The 25,363-nt window shown below is 43.0% G+C and overlaps 1 protein-coding gene across 1 annotated transcript; it reads left to right on the forward strand.

Moving 5' to 3' along the window:
- Positions 1-1,648: 1,648 nt before the first annotated feature.
- INHBB (inhibin subunit beta B) lies at positions 1,649-7,999 on the forward strand. Its single transcript, XM_072122051.1, has 2 exons — positions 1,649-2,458; positions 4,949-7,999. Exons 1-2 carry the CDS (start codon positions 1,954-1,956, stop codon positions 5,719-5,721), a joined length of 1,278 nt encoding a protein of 425 aa, XP_071978152.1. The 5' UTR covers positions 1,649-1,953; the 3' UTR covers positions 5,722-7,999.
- Positions 8,000-25,363: the final 17,364 nt, after the last annotated feature.

The raw sequence follows: 25,363 nt of genomic DNA on the forward strand, positions 1-25,363 counted from the left end.
AGCCAGTCCCCTGTATATAGCTAGCTAGCCCCCAGTATATAGTCAGTCAGTGCCTGTATAGAGCTGGCCAGTACCCTGTATATAGCCATCCCCCTGCCCACCAGGAAAACTGCTACATTACTACAATGGCAACAGTATTCACCTTATTGTTTCTAAAAATAGCAGTTTTCTGAGTGTTTTAGGCATATTGGATATTGAAGACATGTAGTATGGCTTTGTTTAGTAGAAAAAGGTGCAAACTGTTGTTTTTCTTCTTATTCTCCAATATTCATGCAACCTTTTGGTGCATCTGGAGGTTTCATGTCACTTTCACCACATCTCTCATGCCAATCCTGATGCATGGATTCCCTGCCTAGCTGTGGGTGTCCCCCCTGCCACAGACAGGTGGCGCTCTCTACTCATCTCTGGAGGATCCCACTGCTCTGTTGTTTCACTAGTGAATAGAAAGGCGCAATAAAAACTTCTTATTATAAAAGGATTAAAACTCTGATAATTAAAATAACAGCAGATAGTGGCAATAATGGGGCCATTGTTACCTGCCCTAATAACAGACGTCCCATCAGAGGGGCCGCCAAACACAATATTATTTGTTTCACTTTAGGTCACATGCAATAAAAAAAAAATAAAATTCAAATCATTATATTGTTGATACTGGAGAAGGACGTGATGTGCACCGTACGTCACAGCAGAACGTGTACACAGGTATTTCCCATGAAGTCTCCAGTTTTTCTGGGACTTTGATAGGGTTTAAAGGGAGTGACTGATAGATAAAAGACTTCTGGACTCAATTTATTATGAAACTTTATTTATTATGAAAGTGATAATAACTAGTGCACCCGCAGACTGACCAGGGGGAGAGGAGAAGGATAGGACAGATGTGTATTACTTTATGCAATGATGCTGCTGGGGTCAGGGGCTGGTTATTTAGCACTTGTCCCCAGTAATAGATAAATAGATGAATGGATGATATAAGATGGAAAGAAACATATTAGATACATATGAGATAGTGGGTAGATATTAGGCAACAGATAAATGAGCTAGATAACAGACAGACCTGGTATTAGACAGCTAAGATATAGATAGATGAATATTAGGAGATAGAAGGATAGATGGATATTAGGAGAAAGATAGATAGACATATAGATAGAAATTAGGAGATATATAGATATTAAGAGATAGAAAGATAGATAGGTAGCAGACAGAGATAGATATTAGGAGATAGATATTAGGAGATAGATATTAGGAGATAGATATTAGGAGATAGATAGATGGATAGGTAGATAGATATTAGGATATATATATATATATATATATATATATATATATATATATATATATATACATAAATATATATATTAGAAGATATATATATAGAGATATTAGGAGATAGATATATAGATATTAGGAAAGATAGATAGATAGATAGATAGATATTAGGAGACAGATAGATAGATAGATATTAGGAGATAGTTACATATTAGATAGATGATGACACTGTGTATAGATTTGCTCCTCAGTTCTCTTGGGGTGGGGGGTCCTGTTATTCTCCTCCCCCAGTGATTGGGGTGAAGGGGGGGGGGGTATGTAATGTCCTGTAAGTATTGCCCCCTCCCCCAGTAGATGCTACGCCCCCATTGGTTGAAGTGACTGTGTTTGCAAACAGCCTGTGACAGAGTGCGGTGCCGTGCGCTGTGAGCGCAGCTCCCGGGATATAACGCGCAGGAGGCGGCCAGTGACAGCAGAGCTCCGGGGAGCGCGCACTGCACGGGGACACGTGGAGCTGCCCCTCCGGCTCTCACACCTCCCGGAGCTTTACCAAGAAGAAGCCGAGACCTCCCCGGGGTCCGTAGCGCAGGAGCTTTCCGTGTACGAATCGTGGATAATATCGGGGGTCTCTGCTGCTTGTCACCTGGAGGTGTCCCCGGCAGAGGAGGTGATCGGCTGCTCAGCACCATGACTGCCCTGGGTAGATGGTCAGCTCCGCGGCTCAGCACCACGGCTTTCCCGGATAGATCGTCAATCACACGAATCGGCTCCATGGCTATCCCGATCAGATCGTCAGCTCCGTGGCACAGCACACGTCTCTTGCTGGTGTTCTCTCTTTTGGTCTTGTACGCAGCGGGGAGCCCGACAGCAGTGCCCGATCCTCCCGCGTCTTCCCCGGACACCTGCGCATCTTGCGGACTGCGGCCCCCGGAGGAGGCGGCCGGGCTAGAACAGGACTTTGTTGAGGCGGTGAAGAGACACATTCTGACCCGACTACATATGCAGAAGCGGCCGAACATCACTCATGCTGTGCCCCGGGCTGCCATGCTGACTGCCCTGAGGAAGCTGCACGCCGGGCGCCTACGGGAGGACGGGCGCCTGGAGATCCCCAGCCTGGACGGGCACGGCATGTCCGGCCCCGAGAGCGCCGAGCACAGCGCCACCTCCGAGATCATCAGCTTCGCCGAGGCAGGTACGTGACCCGACACAGGAGATCGCACTGTGTACACGAGGGTCAGGATATGCAGCACAGAGTAAGAGTATATAGGAGGGTGAGGGAAAAGAGCATGGGATAAAGTATATAGGAGCATCAGGGTGCAGTGTATGGAATATAGTATATAGGAGGGTGAGGGAAAAGAGCATGGGATAAAGTATATAGGAGGATCAGGAAAAAGAGTATGGAATAAAGTATATAGGAGCATCAGGGTGCAGTGTATGGAATATAGTATATAGGAAGATCAGAGAGCAGTGTATGGAACAAAGTATATAGGAGGATCAGGAAGAAGTGTATAGAATAAAGTATATAGGAGGATCAGGAAAAAGAGTATGGAATATAGTACATAGGAGCATCAGGGTGCAGTGTATGGAATATAGTATATAGGAAGATCAGAGAGCAGTGTATGGAATATAGTATATAGGAGGATCAGGAAGAAGTGTATGGAATATAGTATATAGGAGGATCAGGAAGAAGTGCATGGAATATAGTATATAGGAGGATCAGGAAGAAGTGTATGGAACAAAGTATATAGGAGGATCAGGAAGAAGTGTATGGAATAAAGTATATAGGAGGATCAGGAAGAATTGTATGGAATAAAGTATATAGGAGGATCAGGAAGAAGTGTATGGAACAAAGTATATAGGAAGATCAGGGAACAGTGTATGGAATAAAGTATATAGGCGCATTAGGGAGCAGTGTATGGAATATAGTATATAGGAGCATCAGGGAACATTGGTGGAATATAGTATATAGTAGTATAAGGGAGCATTGGTGGAATATAGTATATAGGAGGATCAGGGAACAGTGTATGGAATAAAGTATATAGGAGTATAAGGGAGCAGTGTATGGAATATAGTATATAGTAGTATAAGGGAGCAGTGTATGGAATCTAGTATATAGGAGTATAAGGGAGCAGTGTATGGAATCTAGTATATAGTAGTATAAGGGAGCAGTGTATGGAATATAGTATATAGGAGAATCAGGGAGCATTGGCGGAATATAGCATATAGGAGTATAAGGGAGCAGTGTATGGAATATAGTATATAGTCGTATAAGGGAGCAGTGTATGGAATATAGTATATAGGAGCATCAGGGAGCATTGGTGGAATATAGTATATAGGAGGAGTGTTGGAATGTGTTGCACAGATAATATAGGAAAGTATGGAGAAATGTATGGGGACAAGTGAGCAGGGTGCAACATTTGGCAATGGAGAGTGCAGGATGATCAGGTGCAGTCTGTAGGATAAAGGAGGATCTGACTGCAATGTATTGGGGTAGAATTTAGAGAAAGATCAGGGTGAAGTGTATCAGACAAATAATATAGAAAGGTCAAGGTTCACAATATGGGGCATATAGGATCAGGGTGCATTGTTTAGGGGTAGGAAGTGTATGGCAATCTGGGTTTAATGTTTGAGGTAGAGAGTGCAGGGCAATCAGGGTGAACTGTTTGGGGCATAAACTATAGTAAGATCAGGATGGGAGCATAGATTATCAGGGTGCAGTATATAGGATAAAGTATAACTATATATATATATGAGGTTCAGGGAGCAGAGAGATCAGGGTGTAATATATGGGGGTAGAGTGCAGTATATGGGATAAAGTATAACTATATATATGAGGATCAGGGAGCAAAGAGTGCAGGAGGATACGTGTGGCGCAATGAATACAGGTGGATAAAGATGCAATGTTTCCAGCAAATAATTCAGGAGGATCAGGGTGCAATGTATCGGGCATAGGGTGCAGGAAGATCAGATGAAGTGTGCTGGCCAGAGAACGTTGGAGGATTACAGTGCAGTGTACAGGGGTAGAAACGAAGGAGGATTATGCTGGAACTGTGTAATTAAATGTGACTTGGCACAGTCTTGCATAGAACTACATGTGTAAGGAATAATACTGGTAATGATCTGGAGTTGATGAATAGCGAATAAAGTGCATGTGGATCTTGGCTGCCCACATCTGTCATCGATATAATCTATCGGAAAAGTATCCATAAGATTTTATTCACGCTGCAGATGCATTTGCACCTTTTTAATTTTGGTGTAAATTTTCGTTTTTCCAGAGGATGTTCTAGATTATCCCCTTATCATCTGTCAATGTTCATTCTTGCGTGGGAGACATAAACTTTTGCTCTGCAGGGCACATCCTGATGACATTGATATGATCTCTGCTGTAACTAATACTTTGGTCACATCCTTTATACGTGCTGAACTTAGTGTGAGCAGGAGAGGACACCAACAATGAGGCAGTCTTATAGTGGTCTGTAAATGTCTCCATATTAGGGGTTTGTGGGGGTACATTATGCATCCCGGAAGTGAACTTGGCAGACTTGGTGGGAACTACCCCAAGAGGTAGATAGAAGAGCATCCTCAATTACCCGTCTTTATCCTATATAAAGCTGCAAGATAGGTCAGTGAATGCTTCACACGAGGTAGCAGGTCTTCATACCTTCTCTTCTACATTTTACAGATGATGTAACGGCTTCCAGAGTCCAACTGTCATTCATCATTTCCAATGAAGGGAACCAGAACTTGTTTGTTCTTCAGTCCAACCTTTGGCTGTACCTCAAGCTTCCTGAAGTCTTGGAAAAGACTGGAAGACGCAAGCTCCGGATAAAACTTCATTTCCAAGATCCTTCTGACCCAGCCAAGATGAGCCTGGTGGAGAAGAGAGTGGACATCAGGAGGAGTGGTTGGCACACGTTTCCCTTGACTGATACTATCCAAGCCCTTTTTGAGAAGGGTGACCGAAGGCTTAGCTTAGAGGTTCAATGTGATGGTTGTGAGGAATTTTCTGTAACTCCAGTGTATGTGGATCCAGGCGAAGAATCCCACCGCCCCTTTCTTGTGGTTCATGCAAGGCTTGCGGACAACAAGCATCGGATACGGAAAAGAGGTCTTGAGTGTGACGGACGTACACACTTGTGTTGTAGGCAACAGTTTTTTATTGACTTTCGACTCATTGGGTGGAATGACTGGATCATAGCACCATCAGGGTACTATGGCAATTACTGTGAGGGCAGCTGCCCTGCATACTTGGCTGGTGTACCCGGTTCTGCCTCATCCTTTCACACCGCAGTGGTGAACCAGTACAGGATGAGAGGGCTGAATCCAGGGACAGTGAACTCCTGTTGTATTCCAACAAAATTAAGTACAATGTCCATGCTGTACTTTGATGACGAGTACAATATTGTCAAGAGGGACGTGCCTAACATGATCGTGGAAGAGTGTGGATGTGCGTGATTGGAGTCGATGGACAATGACCATTTTCACCGTACTTCAACCAGTGGGATATTGTGTCACAGTGACACTAGGGGAAGAGAAAACTTGAGACAGTCTGGAGGCGTCCTATCGCCTTCATGGGCATCTATAAAACAAGGCTTATCAGAATGTCAGCTCATATGTCTACTCACTGAGACATCCCTAAACACTGGGACAAGGAGAGAGCCAAGAGGTTTCCATAGACCTTCCGGTACAACTATAATGTGTCAAGGGATGAAAAATTGCACATTCCAGAAGATCTTTGTTAAGTGACCAACTGAGGAAGTGGACCCTCCAGGGCATAGCTGCTTCTGGCTTTCCCTGACCCTCTTCCAGCACTTGCAGCGAGGAATGTACAGTTACGCTGAATGATGGGCAGCCAACATTGGTCTTCCCTAATTAACTTCTTTTATGCATATGACTGTGGATTAACCGCAGAATAATGACAAACCACATGTGGTCCTGGAAGCCAGCGACAGAGCCGCAGAGTCTTCTACTTTTCTACTGTTATGGACGTATGTGACTGTGTTACCTTATACACAAGCTGGCATGTACAGGAGGCAATGGAAGTGAATGGATATACAGATATATATACGTATAAATCTATATATATTTATATATTATTTTTGTAACCCCTTTGATAACAAAATGGCCTGCTAAATCATTGTTCTGCAGTTTCATCTTGCACTGAGGGGGTTAAAAAAAACAGGGAGAATCCAGATGAAGGTACAAATGGATATAATGATCCCCGTTTTTCCGCGACGGATGGGGCAGAGGGGGCTCCAGACAACACAGCACTTGCAAACCACTAGGTACCCATTTCAACAGCAGCACTTGCTCTTCTCACTACCTGTGATCACAGCACTTGACAGTGCACTTAAAATTACTTAACCTTTTCAATGCTGCAGGGGCCACTTGCTGCAGTACAGAAGGTTAAACCTACAGGTACTTATTCTAACCTGGTTATTTGAACACTCCTTACATTATCACAAGCAATTGCTACAAATAAAAGTCCACAATATTACGGAGGTGATAATCCTCAGTGCACAAATATTAACCTGTTCTCTCGTAAGATGGGATAATGTTGAATATTGGGGTCTCTTGGGAAGGTCACCAGTTCAGCCAGGTATATGATTATACCATTAGAAAGTGGATGTGTATTGCATCCACGCTGGACCATGGCAAAGAAAGTTCAGGTTATAAGTCAGTGACTTCCATCTGGTGCTGTGGTCTCTGAGCCAGCACTATAGCAGAGCAGAATGGATGAATGCAGATGCAAAGAGAGTATTGTATATGTACAGATGTAGCAGAACTAAGTTTATCATGTGTTTTCTGCCTCTCAGCTCATCATGAAAACCGCAGTCCCTCAAGGACTGCACGTTAGCCTGGAGTGTTCACAGTGACATTGGGACCCCCCAAAGACATAAATGCTAAAATTGATGCCTGCTACATCTGTAGATCTCCACCTGTTATGTCATCCGAACTAGGATTGTGTTATTTGGAGCTGAGACTGGTGTCTTATAGATCAAGGAGATCTCAATGCGGAAGGATGGTTTTGATTATTTTGGATGTCCGCACTACGTGACCCTGCCGAACCACAGCGGTAAACCCCACCGAGCTATGCATTTCAATGATGTCACACACGGGGCACAATGGACTGGAGACAGAAGTTATTATTTTATTTTCTAATATATATTTTTTTTATACTTGAAATAAATTCGTTCGCTTTTTCTTCTTTTCTTGTAAGCGAAGGATTGTTTAACGTTTTGCACTGAACTGATGCATGATTAGCCACGACTGCCATTTGTAAGAGAATAAATGGATATTTTTATAGCAACAGAATAAAGAAATTTGCATTGTATTATACGTCATTTTGGAACCAAAGAGGCCAATGTGATAAAAATAACGGTGAAGCTTTGAGGCTCATGTATACTGTAATAACTAGTTGTCTCTCCTGTGGGCCACCATCCCATCACGGGAAACCAATGCATCTATTTTGTTTCATTCCCACATATTGTTTTTTTTTTATTATTATTACATGAGGCGCACAGAGAATGTGAAGCAGAAGGGACTCTTGTCGTAGAAAAAAAAAAATTGCGAATTTCTAAATTTTCCATGTTTGTTTATTTAATGAGACGTTCACTTTAGGTTCTGTTACATAATAATAATTTAAAACCAAACGCTGTTCCCGTAGATTCGCTGTCGCCGGCAGCCCCTTTTTTGTGTACAGTCTAAATAAAGAAACCGTTTTAAACAAAAATACATGATTGTCATTGATTCAATGGAAATTAATGAATCCGCTGAGCTTGGTAACTTATTGGTCACGGTCAGGCACAGAGACCTCACACCAATCTGCTGTACAGTGGCCATGTAGGGTTATTGCAGCACTACTCCTATATAAACTACAGGTGGTCCCCTACTTAAGAACACTCAACTTACATACATCCCCTAGTTACAAACGGACCTCTGGATCTTGGTAATTTATTGTACTTTAGTCCTAGGCTACAATAATCAGCTGTAACAGTTATCACAGGTGTCTGTAATGAAGCTTTAGTGTTAGTCCTGGTTCTTATGACAATCCAACATTTTTAAAATCCAATTGTCACAGAGACCAAAAATGTTCTGGCTGGGATTACAATGATAAAATATACAGTTCCGACTTACATACAAATTCAACTTAAGAACAAACCTACAGACCCTATCTTGTATGTAACCCGGGGACTGCCTGTATTAGCATCAGTACTATGGAGCTTTCCACATCTGGCTATATATATATATTTTATATATTTTATGCTATTGTTTTTATACCATTCTTTTTTTTATAGTTTTTACATTTTACACCTACAATGACCTGTTTATTCAGCCTAGAACTGTCAAACACACTAGATCATTCTTTTTTTTTTCAGTGTATGAACCATTTCAGTAATTATGATTTTAATTGTAATTTAATTATATTGTAATTAAAAAAATTTTCTAATCTGTAAATTATTGACCTTTGGCTTTAAAACCCCCAAACCTTTGGCTTTTAGCTAGAAAAGAGTTAATCTAGTCCGATCTTTAACATTGTGAAAGCATGAACTGGACCTAGCTAATCATGGACCATTTAGCAACAAGCAGTTTCATTGTGACAAACACTCGGCAATAGAACAGGCAGCGCCAGCATAATAAATGGGTGCAAATTAATAATTTCTATTATTATGTATCTGGCTGCTCTTGCAGTCACATCATAGTTGCTATACTGTAGCAGCTTCAGGCTTTTGTATATCATGTAATTTCCCACACAAAGAAATGTGAGTGTAAAACGTGATCCCTTCAGTATTCATTTTTGTTTTTTGTTTTTGGACAAATCTGCTCTGCGCACGGCGGGATACAATCACCAAAAAGTTAGTCTGAAATGTCATGAGAAAAATTATTTTAAAAAAATACTATTAGTCATTTTGTGCAACAATTTGCTTTGGCTTCCATACTGCTAGAATATGACTAGAGATAAGAATATACAGCGACCACATGTGGATACAAAGACGTGTGCACGTTGCACTGCTAGGAAATGAAAGTGGAGCTCTCACCAGTTGCTATGGGAGACAAAATGATTTTTTTTTTTCTTCTTTTGTACTAGAGTTTTAACACATGAGGCCCAGTGTGTTTACTTTCCCCTATAGGAAGTCAGAGGGATCCCGCCTGGGTCATCCCTGGTCATATACACCTTGTACACATCACTTATAACCCGCGGCGGCTTGCACAAGGAAAACATGCAGTTCTACAAGATATTCTGGTCTGTGCGAACAGCGACTTTTACTGCACATGTGTTTTATTAGAGAAATAACATTGAGTCGGGGGCTCATGAAGGGGAAACTTGTGGAAAAGCAAAAATGAGGTGCTGGATTCGGGAATTTTACATATTGAGAGAAGGGGTGGAGTCCATTATGCCCCATCCTTTTGTTTTCAAGAAGATAAAGCAATACTGTAGGTGCTTTTATGCAGCTTTCTCAGCCCAGCATGCATGTGTATGGTTGTGGGGAGGGGAATAGCTAAGGTCTAGTTCACATGAAATTATGAAAACGGCTGTAAGCTAGCCGCACCATACCGTTTTTATACCATCCGCTTTCAATTCCATGGGCAATATGCCCATCCATTTATATGTCCGTATTGTCCACTGCACCGCACAGTGAGCAAGACGCAAAAAAATATATAGCGCATGTCCTATTTTCTCCAGTATTTCCAGTTTTTCATTCCGTATGGCCCGTAGAAGTCTTTGGGAACATATAAAATACATGTTGCATATGTGCACATATGGATGAAAAACGTCGTGTATATATATCATTTATATGGCACAAAAAACAGGACTGAAGAATTCATACATTCTTGTCAAAGACGCCTAAAAGAGAATGTCAGCTTTATCCAAGCTAAGGCCGCTTTCACACAATGGGGCTTATTTACTAAGGGTCCCCGGATCACATTTCTGTCGGGTTTTCCGTAGTCTTCGGGGATTGCGCCGCTGGGACAGGCATTTAGCAGGCGATTGTGTCATGCGATCGGTTTTGGTGCATTCGCGCCGGCTCTTTAATGCAACACAATTTGGGGGGGGGGGGGGGAGGCATTGAACGATCCAACGGATTCGGACGAACCACAGGATTTAACCTAAAAATTGTGTCGTAAGACATCATGCACTTACATACACCAGGAGGAAGAAGATGAACTCCAGCGGACCTGATCGGGGAAGCGACACATTCAGGAAATCGGACAATGCACTTTCGGGAACTCCTCTGGACCAGGTAAGTAGATCTGCCCCAATTTGTGCTCGCCCGGGCGAACATGCGGCTGCACCCCTCTCCATAGGAAGAAGCGTGGGACGCCCATACTTATGGGGGATGATAGCACATATTCTATCTTTCCACCCCAGTATGGATGTATTGCCAATTGAAATGCATGTGAACACGGCCTGGCATTGTTCATGGAAAGGTGTAAAGAAGCCATGCACTCGCAGAATACAATAATATTACTGAGCACAACTCCTGCACCTTGATATGTGAATGGCAGGTCAGTGACAGGCACACAGCTGCAGAGCAGAGACTGGGAACCTGTCCTGAGTGCAGCCTCCATCGATTCAGGGATCAGAGTCCTCTCAGCTCCCTCCATGCTAATGAGGATACTGTTTCCCTGTACTTTTTACTCAACCAGATCTGATTGCAGCAAGTGACATCAGGAGAACAAAAGCTCCATTCTGATACATGCGACCTCACACTGCCCTGACACACGGATCCTGTTCCCAGATCTGCCTGACTCCCTGCACATCCTTACACCGGCAGAACGTCACCCGTGAGCAAACAGATTATACATCCCCTACAACAATGCACCTGTCACCGAGAATATTAAATACATTCCTTTATGTGCAGCCTGCACCTTGTTCCAGGGAGCCATAGCAAGGGAGGGTGTACAGGTTGTAACTCCAACCAGGCCACACAGCCTTCCCAGCACAGCACTATTGTAATGTCCACACGTTTAATAGTTTGAATACCACATTGTTTTACATAAGTTTCATAAAACATACATGGCATTACTTATCCTGTACTGATCCTGAGTTACATCCTGTATTATACTCCAGAGCTGCACTCACTATTCTGCTGCTGGTGCAGTCACTGTGTACATACATGACATTACTTATCCTGCACAGACCCTGAGTTACATCCTGTGTTATACTCCAGAGCTGCACTCACTATTCTGCTGCTGGTGCAGTCACTGTGTACATACATGACATTACTTATCCTGTACTAATCCTGAGTTACATCCTGTATTATACCCCAGAGCTGCACTCACTATTCTGGTGCTGGTGCAGTCACTGTGTACATACATGACATTACTTATCCTGTACTGGTCCTGAGTTACATCCTGTATTATACTCCAGAGCTGCACTCACTATTCTGCTGCTGGTGCAGTCACTGGGTACATACATGACATTACTTATCCTGTACTGGTCCTGAGTTACATCCTATGCTATACTCCAGAGCTACACTCACTATTCTGCTGCTGGTGCAGTCACTCTGTACATACATGACATTACTTATCCTGTACTGATCCTGAGTTACATCCTGTATTATACTCCAGAGCTGCACTCACTATTCTGCTGCTGCTGTCACTTTGTACATACATGACATTACTTATCCTGTACTGATCCTGAGTTACATCCGGTATTATACTCCAGAGCTGCACTCACTATTCTGCTGCTGCAGTCACTGTGTACATACATGACATTACTTATCCTGTACTGATCCTGAGTTACATCCTGTATTATACTCCAGAGCTGCACTCACTATTCTGCTGCTGGTGCAGTCACTGTGTACATACATGACATTACTTATCCTGTACTGATCCTGAGTTACATCCTGCATTATACCCCAGAGCTGCACTCACTATTCTGCTGCTGGTGCAGTCACTGTGTACATACATGACATTACTTATCCTGTACTGATCTTAATTTACATCCTGTATTTACTCCAGAGCTGCTCTCACTATTCTGCTGGTGCAGTCACTGTGTACATAAATGACATTACTTATCTTGTACTGATCCTGAGTTACATCCTGTATTATAATCCAGAGCTGCACTTACTATTCTGCTGCTGGTGCAGTCACTGTGTACATACATGACATTATTTATCCTGTACTGATCCTGAGTTACATCCTGTATTTACTCCAGAGCTGCACATTGGGAGATTACTTGCTTGTAACTGATCCTTTTTGGTACAGTAGCTTCACATATTTTTGTGTAGGGAGCTCCACCTAATGGTGGCAACTTGTATAAAATTAATGAGGTCTGATTCAGAGTTTGGGATAAATAATGTTATGGCTCGTGACATATAGCTGCTGTGTTGGACAGAAGTCGTAGAGCAAGAATTAGCGGGAGCGGTGCAGAACAGAGACAACCCATGGCCAAGGTTCAATACTGAACAAGCGAGGTCTGAATCAAGCTGGAATTGGCGGCCAGAAGTGAACAGCTAGAGTTAGGTCACTGGTAGAGGTTATGGCTAAAGAACAACACTATCAGAGATGTAGGACTCTAAGGGCAAGGGGCCCACTTTATAAACAGTAAAAAAAAACAATACAGTATACCAAAATATCTATTGTTTATCCAATAAGCAATATTAGGGCTATGCCTAAAATCCAATGTATATAACCTATAAATCACAACCCTTATGAATGGTGGGGGGATTTATCATCGGGGTTTTTTTGTCTATGTTTAGCTTTGTTTTGGCTCAGTTTTGGTACAAATGCTGTTTTGTACCAAGTGAACAAGTGTCACTTTGACATAAATCATACATTTTATTGAATCCTGACACCAAATGGCATAAAAAATATCCTATTAAAAACACAATTTAAAAACATACAAGATCTATAGACAGTGTGACATGACAGTGAGAAAAAAAAAATCAGATATATGGGTTGTAGAAATATATAATAATGCAAATACCCAAATTTAGAATTGGTGGAATTAGTATAACAGTTTATATAAATGAACTATTAAATGTACTCAGGATAACAAAATAACACATTGGGGGGATTTATAAATTCACTTGTGTCACCATTCTGGTGCTTTGCGCCAAAAACGCTGTCTAAAATGCCTTGCACCACAGTTATCAAGGCTTTTAGACCTTTTTTTTGGCCTGCAGGAAAGGGGCGTGGCTTGCTGGAAATCGTCCGTGTGCCCAAAATTCTGGCGCACAGTTTAGACCCACTAGAAGTAGGTCTAAAGAAGAAACCGACAGTCTTATATTGCACCAGAATTAATCATCACAGTGATAAATCTGGGGCAGCAAAAAAACACAAGTATTTCCTAGCTGGGAACTAACAAAAATACAGCATTTCACAGATATAAGTCCAACCGGTCTCTATCAGTCCTGCTGTACACGATTTGGGTTGCCCCTAGACATAACCCTATAACGTCTGACTTTAGGGTCAGGCATCCATTTCGGATTTCTGTGTGAGGTAGTGATGCGTTGTGGGCGAACTATGTGAGCCGGCTCTCATCAGTGAGCCGATGGCTCACTTAACCCCGCCCCTGACTGGCTCACCACGCCCCCTTTAACCTGATATAAGCGGGTTAAAAGTGGAGCGGTGAGGGGTGACTGACTGGCCTGCGGCTCCCTGTTTTACATGTAGTAGGGAGCCGATCAGGAGCCAGAAGAGACGGTTCTTCTTAGTGAGCAGAGTCTAATGAGCCAGCTCAGTACCAAGAGCCAGAATCCCCATCACTAGTGTGAGGCCATGCTTTCTGAGACACTCACTGATTACTTCCTGCCAGGACAACGTGAGCAGAGAGAAGCTGAACAACTACAATGAAATAAGTGACCCGGGGGAAGGGAGAGGCAGGAACATATCTGTGAGATGTAGCAGAGCTATAGGTGTAACAGTGTAAAAGTCTGTCAACCTCTGTTTGTCACATCTCTCTTTCTATGTGTCAGTGTGTTAGTACAATGTTAGAAGCCAGATGAAATTGTATATACACCTGTACCTTGATAATGTAACCACATTGTCACCCCACAAAACTAGATGGATGATAATGTGTCTGCTTAGAGAGGCCCCACCTACATCCTGAGATTTTGCACTGAGTAACCTAGGGAGTGATAGGAGCTAAAACAGCAATAAAAAACTATGTAAAATTTTAAAGTAAGGGGTTATATAATGCTCATATATAAATATATATATCCATCAATACATGCACTAAGCATCACAACAAATAGTACATTGATGGGCAGGACCAATCTATAAAAATTCATGTACATGAATCACACCATAAGGAACATCTGGACTATTAAAAATAGTCTGACTTAATATATATAATAGTGTATGCACCATAGTGAATAAACAAATAACCTACACATTATATCTCATAAAAATAATATAAACTAATCCTAAAATAATATTATCAGAAATTAACAATATAAACCTACTAAAAGTGTATATATGTGTTTTACAAAAACCAATGAACATGCTAATGAATGCCGGCAGCAATGATATAAAGTGCAAGAAATAAAAAGGTGACAAAAACAGAAACAGAAACATAGAACACAAAACAAAGAACAACAATTAGACCTACAAAGCACCTTACACAGACATGCAACATACCAAAGACCACCATATGCTGACATCCTAAACAACAGACAGACAATAGACAAGGGGCCCTGCTATATAGGTTTACACCCAGATGCTACAATGTGCCAAAATTATAGGCAGGTCCCTGATATAACAATAAGAGGCGCCACTAATCCTTTCTATATAAACCTGTGATATTACTCTCAGCCATCATGCAAAACATTGCAAATTACTGAACAAATCTGATGAGTCTCGTTTACATAATCTCTTCAGGCGCTCAACAACAGTAAAGTATTCAATTTCTTTGCCTAAGTATGAGGTCACAGGGGTTTCCCAGAAATTTTGATAGTGATAGGGAAACAAGGACTTAGGAATACATTGAATGTAATGTATACTGTATGACCTCCCACCAAAACTGCAGGAGTCCATCCCGTTACAAGTGCTGACTTAGGTCCCATAGATTTTCTATATCAGTGATGGCGAACCTTTTAGGCACCGAGTGCCAAAACTACAAGCAAAAGCCAAATAATTTTCACAAAGTGCCGCATGCCAATTTACCAATTACCAGTTACCGTATTGGCGCTCTGATGACACCAACACAAGAGAAAGAAGGAGAAATTTGGATTGTTATTGTAGTTTCCCTCTAAAGTCCTCTTAACAGGATGAATCATGGGTCCGGAGAAGAGGCTACAATGATAATCCAGCTTTGTCCACACCTCCTTGATTCAGGTCTTGAGTCCTGAATGTTGACCTTTGTGCTGGGGTGATGGCCTAGGTGCCCAAAGAGAGGACTCCGAGTGCCACCTCTGGCACCTGTGCCATAGGTTCGCCACCACTGTTCTATAGGATTGAGGGGTTTGTCAAATGTTTGTAAATAGCAGTTTGCAACAAAATAAAAAAATGTCTCGTGTGAGTTTTTGATCCTTTCTTTTGTTTATATTAATATACGTAGTCTCATCTCTCATCTCTGACGTAGTCTCATCTCTGACACTCTCACACTGCTCATGAGATTCCTATAAATTGTTTTTTATAATGTGTCTCACATTGGACTGGAGCTCAGGGTCCCTGCTATAAGTGGGGAAATATATTGGGGCACATTTGTCATAGAATCACATGTAAACTCGTATAACCTATCCAATGCTGGTGATAGCCACACATATACAGGCAGAGCACAGCTCCTGCATTCACATCCTGTTCACACGCTTTGTTACTTTTTGGATCTTGTCATGGGAAAGCAGTCATGTGCCCCCGGGCTATCACATTATAAGACTCCACATTCATCTAGCTGACGTTTTGTTTTTCCACCTATAGTGCAGGTATAATACATGGCAGTGTCTTACACACTCAGCTCCCAGAGATGCCGCGTCCAACACCCTGGAAGGGCCGTGAATAGCAGATAGTCCATTCATAATGTGCACAAGGCCTGCAGGAACATTACTCACCCGCTCCAACAAGTAGTGCTGATTCCATCATCTAAGACCAGATTATAGGTTAGAATAAATATAGCTGGGCCTCATTCAGCTCACACCTGGCGTTATTGTGTGCCGAGACCCAAGGCGGAAATATCCAAAGAGAATCACCCAAAACACAGGGCGGCAGTAACTTTATTAGAGTAGTTACATCTGTCTATCTCTCTTTCTATAAATCTCTTATCTATCTTTCTATCGATCTCAAATGAATTAACTTTCTACCTAACGTAATTTGTAGTCTATCTGTGTCTCTATCTTAAGCTTGTATATTTGATATATAATCTAACTATCACATCACGGTATTTTGGAATCCTTGGTATAAAAGAATTATCTAAAGAGAATAGGTTTGGGTCAGGTTGAGAGGACAGTCATATATTTTGCATTGTAATGAAGCAGATTTCATGAGTCACATGAGACTGTCCTGTCTTGTTCTGTCCTTACATCTGCCATCTGTCTGCAGAGGCCACAACCTATTAGCCTATCTGTATGGGGTGGTCTGTGTAGAATAATGCAGTAGGGTGTGATGGAATGCAGGGACACGACAGACTGCAACAATGTATCATGTCCTGAGAATCACACATAGAAGAGAAGATCTGCAGGTGTCCTCCACAACAATGTACCATCTCCTGAGAATCCTACATAGAAGCAGTGGTGGAACTACTGCTATGGCTGCTATGGGGCCCATAGCACTGGGGGGCCTGATAGCATTGCCTTTATGGTCTGTGCCCACTAGGTATTTACTGCAAAAATCATTAAAAACAATCAAATGCAATTAATTCTGAGAGCAGAGCTGCAATTACAGCTTCTGTTTAATTAAAGGGTTTCACCTGTTCAGTCCATGTCATGCACCTGTTTGACCCCTTAAGGACACGGCGGCATTGGAAGAGTTAATAGTTGTGGGGGTTTGCTGCAATATGCAACAAACCCAACCTTGAAAACAAGGGGAGAAAGGACATAACTAGAATCGTGAGCATAAAATTAAATCTTTATTAATGACACATAAACAATGATGACATAAAAGCGGTGCCAGCGTTGGATGGCACTGTACTAAAAGTATTAATAATATGCAGTAAAATATCGAATGGTGTAACACAGAAAAAGAAACAAACAAACCCGGACAATGTGGAGAGGAGGTAGTCACCCCCAGACGAAGGCTCATCTCAAGCCGAAACGCACGTCGAGGACGCAGTCTCTCTCGGACAGTGGAACTCCAACTACCTGTTCTGACTAGGTAAGAGCTGGCACTCACTATCTAATGTTCGCAATATACTCAGCCCCTATATAGGGATTTGTTGCAACTGCCCACATCAGGCACTACAAATAGATGGTCCTTATGAGGCTCCGTGCCCACTTGTGGCCAGCCTCTTTGACTAGATTTCCATGACTACCTCCTCTCCACATTGTCCGGGTTTGTCCGTTTCTTTTTCTGTGTTACACCATTCGGTATTTTACTGCATTTTATTGATACTTTTAGTACGCTTATGTTTATGTCATCATTGTTTATGTGTCATTAATAAATATTTAATTTTATCCTCATGATTCTAGTTTTGTCCTCTCTCCCCTTGTTTGAGGGGTACCCTTGTTTTCAATTTTGTTATTATGGACTAAGTGGCTAGGTGCGTTACTCTATTGGGTGGGCGAATAGATGGTAACACATATGACCTCGGCATACATATAGCGATATAATTCATGTTGTAATCCAGCCATCTCCCCAACCTGTATCCATTTTGTTGATTAACAAACCCCACCTGTGTATGAAGAGGGCTTAGCCCGTGAGCCCTCTTCATAACCCCCCGCACCCTCCCCCGATCCCCCATACACCTACGGTGCAGAGCGTCAAGGGGTTAAATAAGAAACTGCACCTAAAACCACTAAAAGCACTGCACTGAGCAGCCTAGGGAGGGATAGGAGCTAAACAGCAATCAAACAGAGTAACATTGTAAGATAAGGAGTTAAAATGATCATTGATCATGATCAAAATACATTCATTTAGGACAAAAAATAACACTTTCACTTTCATGATGAATAAAATGATGAAATGCTTTGCAAAGTTTGATGCCCAATTTCTCCCGAGTACCGATACCCCATATGTGCAGTTTGCCTCTGGAGTGTGCAGGGGGTGCCATATTCATGAACTGCACTGCACTGACAGAGTAAACCACTTTTTTTGGTGCACCTTTAACATGGGTCGTGTGACACACTTCTGTTGGACACTTCATGATAAATCTGGCGCACGGTCCGACTGTGCACCGTAATGGCCATTTCAGTACAGAAATTTGTGTCACATAAGGAATAGTGCAACCGCAAAAAAACAGGGTCGTGTGGGACACACGTGTGGCGCGGACATTTCTTATATACATGTGGTAGCAGTTTGCACTGAAAAGAATGCGCTAAGTCCAACACAAAACTGCCACAAGCACCTTAGTAAATGTGCCCCATTGTCTTTTATAATTATCTCATTTACATTTTTATCCTGTGTTTATATTTATTAAATAAACTTAAATACTGATATTTTACTAATGTTAGGATATATTCACATAGGACGACACAATGACCTTGACATTTAGGAAATTGCTTGTTCTCTAATTTTGATCTCCTGTGTAGTTCTTTTACATGGGCAGATTTCCCAATGGATAACTTTGGTAATAATGCATTGATTGGCGCAATGCCTTGTACATTCATGTGGATCAATGATTGTTCATTTTCCCCTGCATAGAACAATAGATGTGATCAGCCACTTGGTTCAGCCATGTGTGCACGTGTTCTCAATAGGTAGAATGGAGTAAGTCCAGAGTAGATATACAGCCTAATCTACCAGAGACGCCTCAACATCAACTGTCAGAGGAATGTTTGTAGATGCTGGTCCTGGTGATATGGTGTCCAAAAAAGGACACTTGGGGTACAAGCAAGCCACACCCTGACACTTAAGATACTGTAGAGTGACACCCTGACACTTGGGGGACAGGAGAGGGACACGCTGACACTTGGGGGACAGGAGAGGGACACGCTGACACTTGGGGGACAGGAGAGGGACACGCTGACACTTGGGGGACAGGAGAGGGACACCCTGACACTTGGGGGACAGGACAGGGGTACCCTGACACTTGAGGGACAGGACAGGGACACCCTGACACTTGGGGAACAGGGACATGCTGACACTTGGGGGACAGGGACACCCTGACACTTGGGGGACAGGAGAGGGACACGCTGACACTTGGGGGACAGGACGGGGACACGCTGACACTTGGGGGACAGGAGAGGGACACCCTGACACTTGGGGGACAGGACAGGGACACCCTGACACTTGGGGTACAGGACATGGACATGCTGACACTTGGGGGACAGGACAGGGACACCCTGACACTTGGGGAACAGGGACACGCTGACACTTGGGGGACAGGAGAGGGACACCCTGACACATGGGGGACAGGGACACACTGACACTTGGGGGGTACAGGACAGGGACACGCTGACACTTGGGGGGTACAGGACAGGGACACGCTGACACTTGGGGGACAGGACAGGGACACCCTGACACTTGGGGTACAGGACATGGACATGCTGACACTCGGGGGGACAGGACAGGGACACACTGACACTTGGGGGACAGTACAGGAACACGCTGACACTTGGGGGACAGGACAGGGACACGCTGACACTCGGGGGGACAGGACAGGGACACGCTGACACTTGGGGGACAGGACAGGGACACGCTGACACTTGGGGGACAGGACAGGGACACACTGACACTTGGGGTACAGGACATGGACATGCTGACACTTGGGGGACAGGACAGGGACACACTGACACTTGGGGGACAGGACAGGGACACGCTGACACTTGGGGGACAGGACAGGGACACGCTGACACTTGGGGGACAGGACAGGGACACGCTGACACTTGGGGGGACAGGACAGGGACACACTGACACTTGGGGGACAGTACAGGGACACGCTGACACTTGGGGGACAGGACAGGGACACGCTGACACTTGGGGGGTACAGGACAGGGACACGCTGACACTTGGGGGACAGGGCAGGGACATGCTGACACTTGGGGGACAGGACAGGGACACGCTGACACTTGTGGGACAGGACAGGGACACGCTGACATTTGGGGGACAGGACAGGGACACGCTGACACTTGGGGGACAGGACAGGGACACGCTGACACTTGGGGGACAGGACATGCTGACACTCGGGGGGACAGGACAGGGACACGCTGACACTTGGGGGACAGGACAGGGACACGCTGACACTTGGGGGACAGGACAGGGACACGCTGAAACTTGGGGGACAGGAATTGTCAGCGCACAGATATATGACTTTTTTTCCCTTGAATTCTTCTGGAATTTCAGAAATCACCAAAGTTATAAGCAACTGCAGTATAAGTAATGCAGAAGGGACAGAACAGTAGCCTAAGATTCAAAAGATATTACACTGAATTGCACTGAAGCTAGTGATTGGCTGCAGCCATGATGCGTGTATACGGGCAGGACATGACCCCACATAGGTCTGTTAATTAGCCTTTCCTAATTTCCATAGATGGGCGCTGTAACAATTTTGGCTGTGCCTTATGTTCCTACTCACAGTTAGTAATTCTATGGTGGAGGGTTGGGGCACTGCGGACGTGGACCTCGCCAGGTAATGCGGCACGACTTTCCCAGTCATTTCCTTATTGTGAGCAAATGACGCAGCTGGCATGCCCATGTAAAACCCTGGTAAACACGACTACTTCCTGACCGATCACAAGCGACAGTCTATTGGTGTCATGATTTATGTACGCAGGAGTGTGCATAGTGACCTCACAGCACAAGGCACACAGTGTGCCTCACGCCTACTTACCTGAATGTTAATGGCTTTGTCCAGTCCCATGTAAACAAAGTGTCAACAACATTATACATCATTCTATCAAACAATTGTGTTGTACTTCCTCACACATTGAGCTTGTAGAGACTGGAAACAGTCGCCAATAAGAAAGGAGATTTAATAGCACTTCCTGCTGGTGGGTGTCATATTGGTAAATTATATTAGAGACAGTCAGTACCTGTCCATCACATTGGGGCATATTAATCATACGTCGCGCTAACACCAACAAGGAATTATCTGAAGCCAACACAGCTATTAACATAAAAAATAGCAACATGGACATAGCAATCATGATGTGTAAGATGTTGGATGGAACTTGTAATATTGGGAGAACAGTACAAGCTGCATAGAAGAAACTTATAATAAATGCCCTGAGGAAAAGACGAGTTTTCATCTTTTTTTTTTTTGCTGCATATTTCTTTTAAAATCAAACTAAATAATAAGTGATAACAATTTTCTCCATACCTCTTCATCCACTTTATTCACGTCAAACATTTTAATTGACAGCAGCAGCAGCAGCAGCGGTGGAGTAAGTCGTCCCATGTGCTTTAAGCCTCCTGCACTATCTGAAGAACATCACCAGGCATTATATCACATACATAATATCTGGTACAAAGCCAATGAGCAGATTATGTATGGATGATAATGGACTCATGATGGCTGGAAAATCTCATATTATTGTGCACTGAAAAAACATGGGGAACAATTCATTACTGGGGATTCTGTACACCCGCACCTCGTAGATGTAACAAAACCGAGGTCTTATGGAAGTTAATGATGGATTAGATATGCAGTTTGTATCTGACGTGTTATTGCCAGCACTAGTCCATCATTGATCCTATGGACCCTACAATTATGGACCTTAGTGCAGGGCTCCATGACTGTCCTCATACCCAGATAATTGCAGAAGTACAGAAGGCGGCAGTAGAGACCATAGTGCACAAAGCCCTGGACCAGTCACGTAAGGAGCCATGATCTATTATACCAGAAGAATAAGACTTGTGAGATGGGGTGGATGTCTCAGAGAGGTTATTTGAGGTTCAGTCATAGTATCATAGTAGATAAAGTTGACAATATGACAAAGATCTTTCATGTCGAACCTATTATATTATTGGGTTGATACAATAACATGTAACATTATGGCGGGCATTCATCAATTTTGGAGCACAAATTAGGGGACCTTAATCATACTGTGTCTCAGGTTCGTCTTTTTTGGCACCTGGTTTGTTCTTTTTCTGGTCTTGTAATTTATGTCTATTGTTTTACCTTAATACAAGCGTTTTGATTTGTCGAAAGGTCGATTTATTTGCGCTTGATTTTGCAACTAATTTGTAGCAAATTATTCTCCTACAAAGTCGATCTCGTGTGCAAGAGATTGAGATTGAAGCTAGATTGAGAAAAGGTGACAGAACATTCCTAGCTTAGTTTTTGCACGAAGAAGTAACTGCATGTACAATGTCCAGACTACATTTAGAGTTAAAGATCTGCAACAGAAAAATATATAATTTTTCTTGCTCAAATGAGTCTCTGGCTTTTTTATCATATTGTTTAGGAAATGGAGTCTGAAAACATTTTTAGATTTGCAGATTAACTGACAGTAATAATAATAATAATTCTTTATTTATATAGCGCCTACAGATTACGCAGCGCTGCACAGAGTTTGCCAAATCGGCCCCTGTCCACATTGAGGCTCACAATCACCCTACCTGTATGTTTTGGAGTGTGGGAGGAAAGCATCTCCAGTAATCCCACTCTCAGAGATGATCCTATAGAAAATGATGAAGTCGTTACTTGAGGCCATTTTAATGTTGAGATGATGAAATTTTAAATGTTAAAACTGTGGTGTTTTTTTCATGTTGCATTCAGTTAATTTTTCATTTGGGAAGTGAAGACCTTTGTCTCCAGTAATGGAGGGGGTGGGTTTTTTTTTAAAGTGCATCTGCTTTTTGCGTTTTTAAGCGCAAAATAAAAATAGATGCAGTGCAAACATCTGCAGAACATTCGCTATGTCAAAGGCGCAGAGACTCAAAACCACCACGTGACGTGGTCACAAAAAAGTCACAAATTAGAGACAAATCTGCCTTGCAGCACTGGGGTCCTGGGTTCGAATCCCACCCAGGTCAACATCTGCAAAGAGTTTGTATGTTGTCTCCGTGTTTGCATGGGTTTCCTCTGGGTACTCCGGTTTCCTCCCACACTCCAAAACATACTGGTGGGTTGTTTAGCTTGTGAGCCCAATGGGGGCATTATTATTATTATTATTAAGGTAATATATGGCTTGGTTTACCAGCTTTTTACAGCTCTAATTGTGTGCTGAAAGTTGTGGCAAAAAAGTTATACTGACTTCATACATGCAGGAGATTCCTGAAAGTATTGTATATGCTACATTACCTGGTTTTCCCAAAATATAATTTATAGTGAAAACTGTGGCACAATATAGAGTGACGAGATTTGACATGTGTCAATCACTTGGCACCTCCACCTATAATCCATGGGCCTGATGCACTTTGCTCTTGTGTCGTTCTATCTGCAGCCAAAGCAAATGTTTATTTAACATTACAGAGAATGTAATTGTTCATAGAACGTCCCCCTCCCCCCTCCACAAAACATACGAGCCAAATTGTTTGAGGATAGATTTTAGTGACTTCATTGTGTGACTTGTTATGCAAAGCAAACACTGAGGCTCATAGACTATTTTATAACCAATGTTGTGTCAATAGCTTAGGAATGATGTCATGATTGGAAGACGTCTCCACCTTGGTGTAGAATCTGCAATTATTGCGGCAGGTGAAAACCATGCACTGACTCATTTAGGAGGAACGTTCAACGGTCTCCAGCTAAGGCCTTGGAATGATTAACTTTCTCCATTCATGTCCTAGGATTTACCTCTGTCATCTCCAGATATGTCATAGGAATGACCCCAACCATCTCCAGATATGTCATAGGAATGACCCCCAACCATCTCCAGATATGTCATAGGAATGACCCCAACCATCTCCAGATATGTCATAGGAATGACCCCAACCATCTCCAGATATGTCATAGGAATGACCCCAACCATCTCCAGATATGTCATAGGAATGACCCCAACCATCTCCAGATATGTCATAGGGATGACCCCCAACCATCTCCAGATATGTCATAGGGATGACCCCCAACCATCTCCAGATATGTCATAGGAATGACCCCAACCATCTCCAGATATGTCATAGGAATGACCCCAACCATCTCCAGATATGTCATAGGAATTACCCCAACCATCTCCACATATGTCATAGAAATTACCCCCTTTGGTGCCCCAATCTTCTAAGAGGTTCCAGCCTCTAAGTAGATTTGGACCCAATTACTGCCAGGTTGGAACGAAGACTGACCCGGTGAAGGTTTCTGCTATAGTATAATATATAGTACAGTAAATGTGGCAGGCCGGGATGTTCACATCCCTGTCCACGTCGCTCATCCACATGCCCAAAGTGGCATGAAAATTGGAAAATCAGGAAAAACTGGCAGAAATGGTGCAATTTTTATGCTTTCTCTGTCAGAAAACTGCCATAATAAATCTCCCCCATAGGCTTATTTAAGGTCGTCCAGCAACTGAGCGTTTGCTACAATTTAGGAGGACAGTTCCCTTTCCAGTGCTGATCAGCAGTTACAAAGTATCTATACAGCTAACATACTGTATATCAGCCCAGTTTTCAGGCTGTTACCTCCAATTCCAGCAATCTATATACTACTGTTCTTCCTCTGGATATAAGCTACAAACTCCCTGTTCAGTTGCAGGAGGCAAACATTTTGTATGTGAATGTTTCAGAAGTTTCCATTATGTGATTATAAACCCCAGGGACAGCCAGCCCCTTTAACACCTTTAAGGCGCGCGTCGATGTGTTGACCAGGTCGTCTTGTAGAGTTGGTTTTCTCCACTCTCTCCTATGGAGGGAAATTTACATGAGAAATGCTCCGCTCGCAGAAGCCATTTCGCCCCATTGTTTCAGCCAGGCAGCTGTCATTTGTGCAACATGATGCCTTCGTCGTTGTACCATGCTAATTTTTTTTGAGAGACAATTTTTCGACAATGAGCTCTCCGGCTTCTAACAGAAACGTCTTTATGGCTACAGCCGCAGGGAGTTCCAGAGCCTGCCAATGCAAACAAAGGCTCGCTGCAGTCACTGAGCATGTCTGTGTTGATAATATACCATGAAGAGCACG

Source organism: Engystomops pustulosus, chromosome 8 (genome assembly GCF_040894005.1).
Source record: "Engystomops pustulosus chromosome 8, aEngPut4.maternal, whole genome shotgun sequence".
In the NCBI taxonomy this organism is placed as follows: Eukaryota; Metazoa; Chordata; class Amphibia; order Anura; family Leptodactylidae; genus Engystomops; species Engystomops pustulosus.

Bases quoted from the DNA above. Each gene is read 5' to 3' on its own strand.
- INHBB (XM_072122051.1), top strand. From the start codon at position 1,954: ATGACTGCCCTGGGTAGATGGTCAGCTCCGCGGCTCAGCACCACGGCT. The intron at 2,459-4,948 runs GTACGTGACCCG...TACATTTTACAG, and splicing joins CATCAGCTTCGCCGAGGCAG to ATGATGTAACGGCTTCCAGA.